The sequence below is a fragment of the Physeter macrocephalus genome, chromosome 7 (genome assembly GCF_002837175.3).
Source record: "Physeter macrocephalus isolate SW-GA chromosome 7, ASM283717v5, whole genome shotgun sequence".
NCBI classification, from domain to species: domain Eukaryota; kingdom Metazoa; phylum Chordata; class Mammalia; order Artiodactyla; family Physeteridae; genus Physeter; species Physeter macrocephalus.
In genome coordinates this window covers 20,311,706-20,322,098 of record NC_041220.1, presented here as the reverse complement: position 1 = coordinate 20,322,098, position 10,393 = coordinate 20,311,706, and the positions used below count along the sequence as shown (strand labels likewise).

The following is a 10,393-nucleotide window of genomic DNA, read 5'->3' as shown; positions in this document are numbered from 1 at the left end:
TGGGGATATATGTATATGTATAGCTGATTCACTTTGTTATAAAGCAGAAACTAACACAGCATTGGAAAGCAATTATACTCCAATAGCGATGTTTTAAAAAAAATTCTCTTTTGAGGCAATAAAGAGTAGGGAAGGAAAAGGAGGGAAAAGACGAACAAAACAAGGAATGAGAAAAGGTCTGTAATAAATACAGAAAATGTATTTTTTATTAGAAAAAAATCTGTACAATTTTGTACTAATACATTTAAAAATTTTAATGAAATTGATGACTTTATGGGGAAATATAAATAGCACAGATTTACTCAACAATAAATTTAAAAAGCTGAAACTGCCGAGAATGGCATTTTCTTCTCTTCTGTGTACATTCCTCCTGAATAACCAACTGGAGGCTAAAACTGGTGTGAAGTCAGGCTACAGAGAGAAGGCCACCTTCTGTTCCCTAACCCAGCAAACCAGAGCTCTCTAATGGAATTCGACACCTAGCCTTGCTCACCACAAAGTGCTGCAGTCTTGCTTTTGATCCATGTCTTCCATATTTTCCTTCAGTGCCTTGGGAAGAAGAGTGCTGTGATTTGATGGAAGATTTAGTTTCTCCTGGGACTCCTTGGACAACACTCTCTAATAGCCCAATCTTGCTGTAGGTTATTCAAACATTCGCGTGCACTCCTCCCTCATTTGTATTTATCTTTCTGAATCCCCTCTTCTCTTCCCTCATTAAGATGTTGTATTAGTTTGCTAGGGCTGTCATAACAAAATACCATACACAGGAAGGTTTAAACAACAGGGATTTCTTTTCTCCCAGTTCTGGAGGCTAGACGTCTAAGATGAAGTTGTCAGCAGGGTTAGTTTCCTCTGAAGCTTCTCTACTTGGCTTGTAGATGGTTGCCTTCTTGCTGCATCCCTGGTGTCTCTTTCTGTATGTCTTGACCTCTGCCTTATAAAGACACCACACTGCTGTTTTTAAAATAGATAACCAACAAGGATCTACTGTAAAATAATCATAATAAATAAATAAATAAATAAATAAATAAATAAATAAATAAAGGCACCCATCAGATTAAACTAGGGTCCACCTAACAGCCTCATGTTAACCCTACTTACCTCTTTAAAGACCCTACCTCCAAATACAGTTACATTCTGAGGTACTAGGTGTTAGGATTTCAACATATGAATTTTGAAGGAACACAATTTAGCCCATAACAGATGCTTTCAAACAATGTAAGTACTATGAGTTTAGGCTTCCCAGGCACTTAGCCTATGGCCTTTCACTGGAGCATCTACTCCGTTTTCTCTGATCTATATTTGTCCACATGTGAGTATGAACAATTTTCCTCTTACCCCTATGGATATCAGATTTCCTCTCCTATAAAATAAAGGGATTTGACTAGATACAATTTATGGTGTCCTCAAACCTTAACAAAATCAGGATCCTAAGTCACCATGTATAAATTCAGTCAGAGAATGAGAAGCAAGAGGCTGGTGGGAAAAGGAACAAAGCTCAAAAGAAAGATATAGCCAAGTTTCCTCCCTGTGAGTGAAAGCTCCAGCCCTCTCCTCCCTCCAGCCCTAAAGAGGCAGGAAGCAGGAGAAAGACGAGGGAGCAACTCTCCTGCCTTGACCTCTAAACCTCTCAAGGAGGCCCGTCTATACCCAATCAGATGTGGCCTCCTCATTTTTTTACAGACATACTGAGCACAAAATGTCATTGCTACCTACCAACCTACATATATGCGTGCATAGAACTTCTTACATATATTTGTAGACTTTACAGTATTTATTTGGCAAATGCCATGTTTGTTGTTTCACTTTTTTTCACTTTCAACAACTCCAGAAATAGGATGCATCTTAAAATCACTTTGGCCTAGCAGCAGTCATGATAGAGTTGTCATTGCCTGGACATGTGTATATAAATTCTTGAGGAATGGGTGTGAAATTTACAAGAAATTCTCAGAGACAATAGTTGATCACCTTTTTAAGATGTGCCATCACCAGTGTGCTTGATGGCACAGAGGATAGTTTGAGGGCAGGGGGATGGGGCAGAGGAAAAAAGAACACCTAAACTAAGTGTTAAAAAAGAAATCTCACAACAATGGGAATGTACTTAATGCCACTGAACTGTGCATTTAAAATAGTTAAGATGTTAAATTTTATGTGATGTATAGTTAACCACAATAAAAAATAAAATGATCAGAAGAGTCAGATTCTGAATATGAAGATGTTTAGGACATGTACTTACAAATTTATTCCACTTTTTCCTTTCATATAAGTACAAGAGTGATATGTGATAAAAATCTATACCTACACAAGACTAAACAATGTCTTCTATTAAATACAGAATAAAAATGCTAAATGGTGGGACTTCCCTGGTGGTCCAGTGGTTAAGACTTCGCCTTCCAATACAGGGAGTGAAGGTTCGATCCCTGGTCGGGAAGCTAAGATCCCACATGCCTCGCGGCCAAAAAACCAAAAAACAGAAGCAATATTGTAACAAATTCAATAAAGACTTTAAAAATGGTTCACATAAAAAAAAAATCGTTAAAAAAATGCTAAATGGTAAAAGAAGTATGATGTCATAGTTTAATTGGAAGGTTTTTTCTTCCTATAGGTAGATGAAATACTGGTGTGTCTTAACAATCAATGCATCTTAGAGTCAATCAAAGATAGTATTTAGTGAGGTCCTACTATGTGTCAGGCACTGTGGTAAGAATGGAGAATATGGAATGAACGCAGGCCCTGGCCTTCAGGAGTTTACATGGTCTTAGTACATATAGTTACTAAAATATGAAGTAAGAAAAATAATTAAGGGAGATGGGTGCTATAACACTGGAAAATAGTGCTCTTGGAGCATACATCATAGAGGTCTAATCTTGCCTGGGGGATCGTGGAAACCCCCTTGGAAAAATGATAGCTAAACTAGGACAGAAAAATGAGAAGGAGTTATGCAGGAGTGAGGACATAACATTCTTCACAGAAAGGAGTAGCAAGTGCAAAGCCCTGAAAGCAAGCACAAGCACAGCTAACTATGGAACTAAGAAAAGTCGAACGTAAGTGAAGGAGAGAAAGGGGGAGGAGACATAGATAGACCTGGACAGGTAGGCAGGGGCTGTATCACACACAGGCCCAGGTCTTCCCGGGTTACACAGGCTGAGGCTCTACGTGTTCATAGGGGCAGCTTGAGGGGAGTTATGCTCTGCACCTCCTGCTTTGCTCATAGGTTGTAAGAATTTCCTCTGGGTCTCTTTTAGTAAACCATCTGTGACGTTTCACAAATTCCCGTCACAGGCAAAGGTGTTTTGTCTGGCAAGAACTCTGCCTTAATTTCGCAGTTTTAAAAGTCTGTTGTCCAATCGATGCCTTAAAATTCCAACACTTAAGGGAGGCCCTAATTATGTTTATACAGTGGTCAGTTTTGAGTCTACTGTCTTTTAAATCAACCCATTATTCTTAAGTTGTCTGGTGCCTGAACAAGATGTTTCTCTCTAAGAAGAAATGTCCTTAAAATGTAGTTGAAATTATTTTGTCAGCCAAGCAGATTAATCTTTGAATAACGTGTGTGTGCTCCTAGGAAATTGAAAATATTATGCACATCACCCACCTTAGCCATTTATACTTGTCTATATTTCAGTGTCGATGTGGTTGATCTATCTGCATAGATTTCAGCTCTACAAAAGAAGATAATACAATAACAACAAAAATAACCATATTAGCTTGGATGGTTAATTGTATGCAGCAACTTGACTGGGCCACCGGGTACCCAGATACCTGGTTAAACATTGTCTTCGTCCATTTGGGCTGTTGTAACAAAATAGCATAAACTGAGTGGCTTATGGACAACAGAAATGTACTTCTCACAGTTCTGGAGGCTGGAGTCCAAGATAAAGACACCAGTAGATTCAGTGTCTGTTGGGGGCCCACTTCCCAGACAGCTGTCTTTTCCCTGTTACCTCACACGGTGGAAGGAGGAAGGGATCTTTCTAGGATCTCCCTTATAAAGGGCACTAAACTCTTCCATAAGGGCTCTACCCTCACGACCCTATCACATTGCAAGGACTCCCACCTCCTAATACTATTTCCTTCAGGTTTGGGATTTCAACATATACATTTTAGAGGGACATAAACATTCAGTCCATTACAAACATTATTTCTGAGTGCGTCTGGGAGGATGTTTCTGAATGAGATTAACACTTGAACTGGTAGCCTGAATAAAACAGATCACCCTCCCCGATGTGGATGGGGTTCATTGAAGGTCTGGATAGAATAAAAGGCTGATAAAGAACAAATGCTTTCTGCTTGACTGTCTTTGAGCTGGGACCTTGATCTTCTGCCTTTAGACTCAGATTCAGATTGAAATTCACACCATTGTCTCCCCTGGGTATCCAGCTGGCTGACTGCAGATCAAGGACTTTACTTCTCAGCCTCCACAGCTGTATAAGGCAACTCCTTATAGTTTAAAATACATTATATTACATATTTATATAATTTGTTCTGTTTCTCTAAAGAACCCAGACTAGTTCAATAGCTAACAAAAATAGAGCCCTTACTAGTCCCAGATACTGTAATGAGGTACTTACGTGAAGTCCAATTAGGCTTGTAAATAACTGTAAGGTAGATACCATTATTATCTCCAGTTTGCAGATAAATAGAAACTGAAGCTTAGAAAGGTCAGGTAGATCTCCTAATGTCAGCTAATTTATTCAGATTCTCAGAACCAGTGTGGTATAATTATTTATTTTATAAGCACTAATAATAGTAAGTATGCTGAACGTGGTTCTAAACATTATCCAAATACAACTCATTTAGTCCTCCTAACAGCCCTGCGGAGCAGACACGGAGGTTGAGTAACTTACTATGAACGAGTAGAACCACGATTGAAACCCAGATCATCTGACCTCAAAGTTCTGAGCCTAACCATTTTCTCAGTCATTAGAGGCCAGACTAGCCAAACATGTCCACTTTATGAATTACCAGCTTCATGCCCTTGGTAGAATCGTTTAATCAGAATTAAACTCTGAGCCTAAATTTTCTAATCTGTAAAATGCCAACTACACAAGATGTTGTATAAATCAAATGAGATGATACACAGTTCGTTGCTCTTTTAGTAGTCATTGTGATCCTGCTTAGTCTACCGCTTTATAACTATTATTATTGTCACTAATGATTTATATTAATTATATGTTATCATTAATTAAATGATGACTCCTCACAACTATGGGTGCTTCATTACAAGTCTTGCAGACTGTTACTATTTTTAAGAGGCTCTGTGTAAATGAAGTTTTATCGTCTATTACTTATTGCTGGCTTGGCTCTGTCTCAGTCCTCAACAAGAACAAAGAGGGAGGGAGGGACAAGGAGATCAGGGTGAAGTGCCAAGAGACAAAAGGATATGGCTTGGAAATCCATTCTGAGTCACGGATCTCTCTCAAGAGGGAGACTCAGTGTTTATATTGCCACCATCCCAGTTCTTTTTCGAAGTATCGAGGCCATTTTCTGCCACTGTGTCTTGAAGTTTGGAACAACAAGTGCCAAAGACAATCCAATGGTTCCAGTGCCCTTTGCTAAACCCTTTCTTCGAGAATAGTAAAATCCAAGTGTAATATCTGAGCAAGGATATGAATAAAGTGACTTCAAGCATACAAAATATGAATCACAAAATACCAAAATTCACCACCAATGAAGCATAATCAGGGAAGTAAAACCTTCCCATGTCACTTGCGGCTGCAGAATACCTGGCCACTTGATTGACTCACCTCCTACCTGGCTTTGTTCTCAGCCATGGGACCTTCCTCAGCTCTACTTCCTTTTTCCCAATCCCTACACAACTGGGGAGACTTCAAGGTATTTTTTCTAGCTAAAGTCCAAACCTCAGTTGGCTGCATGCAACATTTTCTTTTCATCATCAGCTCCCACTCCAAAATGCCTTAATCCAAAAACATGTGTGTTGCCATGGTGACTCCTATTGTAGTTGCTAGAAGCTTTTGTAAGATGCAGTCATCGTCTTGTTATATTTCAGTTTTAAAATTTCCAGCAACAAGAGAAATGAAGTTTCCTTTGTTAGAAGAGGAAGTGGAGTGCTTAGCAAATTTATAAGCAAATGACAGGGATCTGGGAGCACGTAAGACACCGGATCCCCGGGAAAGAGGGCCTTGAATGCTGACTGCAGGGTGAGGTATCTCTAAGGGAGAAGATACCAATGCAAAACACAGAGCCTCCTGTTCTTTTTAGCTTTAAATGGTCTTCTCAGTTTCCAGGGGCCTAAATAAGTGATTGAATAATTCAGCCAAAGGAAATTTCCAATATGAACTTGAAAGACCAGGGGTCCTCGAACTACGGCCCACAGGCCAAACATGCCCTACCACCTGTTTTTTTTTCAAATAAAGTTTTACTGGAACACAGCCATGTCCACTCTTTTACGTGTTGCCTCTGGGTACTTTTACTCTACAATAGCAGAGTTTTGTAGTTGCAGCAGAGACCATGTCACCCATAAGCATAAAACATTTACTATCTTGCCCTTTACCGAAATGTTGACTAACCCCTGCTATGGGCTGGGAAGAGGCAAGACAGTTAAAGGAGAGAGAGGGTGACCAAGCACAGTTTGGAATTCCATTAGAATATCTGCCTTGTGTCCCTTAGTTTTTCTCTAATGCATTAGTCACGTCAAATTTAGAGCTCTAAAGTGTGGGAGAAAATCTCTTTCCCTCTTGTTTCAGCTCAGGTCCTCTGGGGCGCAGTTGCCTACACAGTATGAGACGCGCAAGAGATTCACTGGAGAAAATCCCTTTTGTAGGGTGAAGGGGAGGAAGCTGGAGGAGGAGGGGAAACCTCCGGAGGGCACCGCAGTTCTGACTCCTGTGGAAGAAGAGGGAAAAGGAGGGAGGGCTGGTAGGAAGGGTCTAACACTGCAGCACAGCTCCAGAAGGTCTTGGGTATGTCTAAAGAGAGTCTGCAAGCTAAAGTCACCCATGAGAAGAGTCCTGCCCTCACAGGAGCAGCCCTGCCAAAAGCAAGCCCCGTACGAACACAAGGGAGGACTTTGAAGGCGTCAGTGGGACCACCCATCAATTACGTTCCCCAGGTTAGAGCCAAGTGGAGAATTTTCATGGCCCTCACCCTGCCTCATCCTATTATTTCAAATTTATCATATTTCCAACCTGCCCACAATTGTCGAGAGGCCGATGTGCATACAGAGTACTACATTAAGTATTGTGATGGAGAAGAAGAATACAAAGGATAAACAATGCACTACGTTCTGAGCAGGGAAAGATCATTTCAGAACTGCTGGACAATGCAATGATCTCTGACTTTTCCCGGCAGTTGTTTGTTAGGTTCTCAGAGCATCTGAAAAACTCTCTTCCTGACTTTGTTCCGAGCCCTCTGACACTCTGGACCACAGAACAAAGGGTCTGTATTACGCTGATTCTCTGATGGCTGTGCTCTGGGCTTCTCTCCTCTGCTGTCTAGAGTGCATGTTGGTGGAGGACAGATATTAGATACATGAAGTGGAACAGATGTCCAACTGCTTTCAAGTTCCCGATTATTATTCCTGCTTCACAATGGAAACAAGCAGAGATGAGAAAGGGATTTCAAAAAGATGAATCCCTATAATGTTATTTCACAAGGCAAATGCTTGGCAGTCTTCATGTCTTTTCTTTCTTTCTCTGCCCAACCTCCTTTTGTCAAAATCTGACTGAAGAGTCGCCATGACCACCAGTTGAACACTGAAAATGATGCAGTCCGGAATCACTCCTAGAGTGCCAAGCTATTGTTAAATAAATATGTTAGTGGACTGGGGTTGATATTTACAGTGTATTATTGCTCTCTCTTCAAGCAACTTAAAAGGATGACCTGGAGTCTCAAGAACTTGTTAACTATTGTTTTAAAAAGCAGAGTCCTTCTAGAATGCACTTTAGTTTCAGAGTTAAATGACACCTTTCTTCCATGAAGGAAAGTCGGCAAGTCAGCCTTCTTTCATTGTTTTCTTACCGAGACCTTGGAAATCAAACCAACAGACCCAGATATTTGTTCATCTCAAACCTTTGTCACCCTTCTCACTGCCATTTCACAGAGCCCTGTCACTTTTCATCCTTCTCCCTCCAATTCTAATTGATATTAGGAAGAAAATAGAGAAAAGGACAAAGAGCTTTCTGTTCCCTGAAAGTTAAAAGCCTGGTAGCCTTCAAAGGCTCCTATCTCTGCTTTATGATTTTCTTGCCTTGACAACAACTTTCCTAATAATAAGTTGCTGGTAGAAATTCATGCCAATTCTATAATAGAAAGAAAGAGACCCAAGTGTCCAGACTCTAATTTATCAACCATTATACAAAAAGTAGTAAGAACTACTTTAATGAGATTCATATTAGCAGATATATTTTTAAGGTCAATCACTCATACCTTAAGACCCAGAACTTACTGATGAGAGTAATTTGGTAAAAATGCATTCTAAATTTGGGTCTCCCACAGTCTTATGACCCACATCACCCATCCCGGGCAGAGTAAGGGTGTGGAATTCAAATTTACTGAAGATAATAAAACATGAATAATTTTAGAAGATCATAATTAAAATTAATAATGGTTACAGCTGTCAATATATAGAGAACTCTCTCCTTAATTAATAGGTTTGATGTTCTTTCTTCTGTCCTATATTAGAAAAATATACATATCTGTGCCCATATATACATATAGATGCTGCTATTAATAAGTTATTGATTAAAGGGAAATCAACAGATACTTCTCCTGTGCTGAATTCTATCTCATTTGAGGTCAATGGTTGCCAAAATTTTGAGTTGCCACATGCCCTTGGAATTATTTTTGTTCTATGTGTTCCATGTTTTGAAATAGTCTACCGATCAAATGACCAGACTTAATTAAATAGAAATTCATTTTTTCCATTTCTATTCACCAAGGAATATGTAAGTATTCATCAGAGCTTGCACAGAGCGTGTGATAGTTCACTTATCACCATGAGTTGATATAATTTTAGCCCATAGAGGAGAGACAAGGTTTTATCCAGCAGCTGAAGCAGCTTTATTGTCAGTAGGTTTACAGTTTCCACACGGTTGTTTTAAAAAGTAATGAACACCGCCTGCAGGTCTCCGTTACTAACTTCGTAAATCCCCAAAGAGCTTGGGACACTGTCGTTAAGCATTGTCTCAAGACAGAGGAGCTTTTTCTCAACCTTTGTCCCACTCCAATATCCAGAAGCCACAGTCCACTCTTACAAGTAACTATTGATCACAGTGACAGATTATAGCCATGCTTCCCAGGGACAGGGATTCCCTAGAATCTCAGGGAGAAATGGAGTCTGTCGAGAGGAGAGAATGTGTGAGTTGAAAAAGTGTCACAAGTGACTCTGATACAACCTTCACGTCCCCTCCTTAGCTGAAAACGACTTCTAGAAGTGATGTAATTCCTCAATAGAAAGGGCATTTGTATATTCAGTTATGAAAATTAAACCCTTTTCAATGAATCCTGGATGTAGCTAGATTACTGGGGAAATTCTCATGATCTGAAATATTTTTATTAGTTTCTCTGTATTTTCGAACCGGTAAGTAACATCTTTTGTCACTTCTGAAGACTGATCGCTCTGAGAAGAATACAGTGCGGCTCCAGAATCCCTAGAGGCCGAGTTTGGTGCGTAGAACATCTATCCCATTATAAGCACTCAAATATTACTCAACACTCTTTTAAAAATACAGGAAAGGGGGCTTTCAGGGACTGCAGCCAAATTTCACCACAAATTCCTCCGCATGCTCCTCTCATTCCAACTCCTGGGTGGCCTTCTGCTTTGGAGGAAGCTACTTTGAATTTCAGACGCTAAGAGACAACAGCATCAGGACACGTACTGAAGGTGGGGGGCAAAGCTCTTGCCCCCTTCCCTGTGATTATGAAAAATGCCTCCCACACTCCCAAAGTTAACATTCCACATGAAACTGTAAATCTGCAATCCAGCAATCTATTTTGGAAACGGTAGTCTCGGGTATGCATGAAGTTGGTTTTGTTGAACTTTGATAATCTGCCAACGTCTTCATCATATTTTCCAGGGAGCTTATTATTAGCTGTACTCAAAGTCCATGTACACCTTGAATATATTAGAGTAATCCCCATAGCTTTACCTTTCAAAAGATTTTGAACTAGAGCTTTGGCTACTTTTATCCTCCAGTGGAAGTCCAAACCTGCCAAGGACTCACAACTGGAAGTATTCCCAAAACCGAGCCTATTTCTTTTCAATATATTATCTTCCTCAGCAGAGTTTTGACAAATATAAGAATTGTGCAAGGTTTTAAGCTTGTAGCTTATGAAGTAAGTTTCAGGTAGTCAATACTTTGCATTCATGGGGATGGGGATAAGAGAGATATAGCACAGAAGAAGCTAAAGACATAAACAGAAGGTAGCATAA

General features: G+C 39.9%; 1 protein-coding gene across 4 annotated transcripts in view; it reads right to left on the bottom strand.

The window, feature by feature from the left end:
* Positions 1–282: 282 nt before the first annotated feature.
* Positions 283–10,393, bottom strand: part of LOC114486557 (uncharacterized) — a 71,253-nt gene continuing 61,142 nt past the window's right edge. Inside the window, exons 7-8 of one of the 4 annotated variants that reach the window (XM_055085874.1) lie at positions 3,596–3,662; positions 283–987 (exon numbers count right to left, since the gene is read on the bottom strand). In XM_055085874.1, the coding sequence (XP_054941849.1) occupies positions 3,622–3,662 (41 nt within the window). In that variant the 3' untranslated portion in view covers positions 283–987; positions 3,596–3,621. The remainder of the gene's footprint in view (positions 988–3,595; positions 3,663–10,393) is intronic. The other 3 variants (XM_055085873.1, XM_055085875.1, XM_055085876.1) reach the window with 3 other exon arrangements.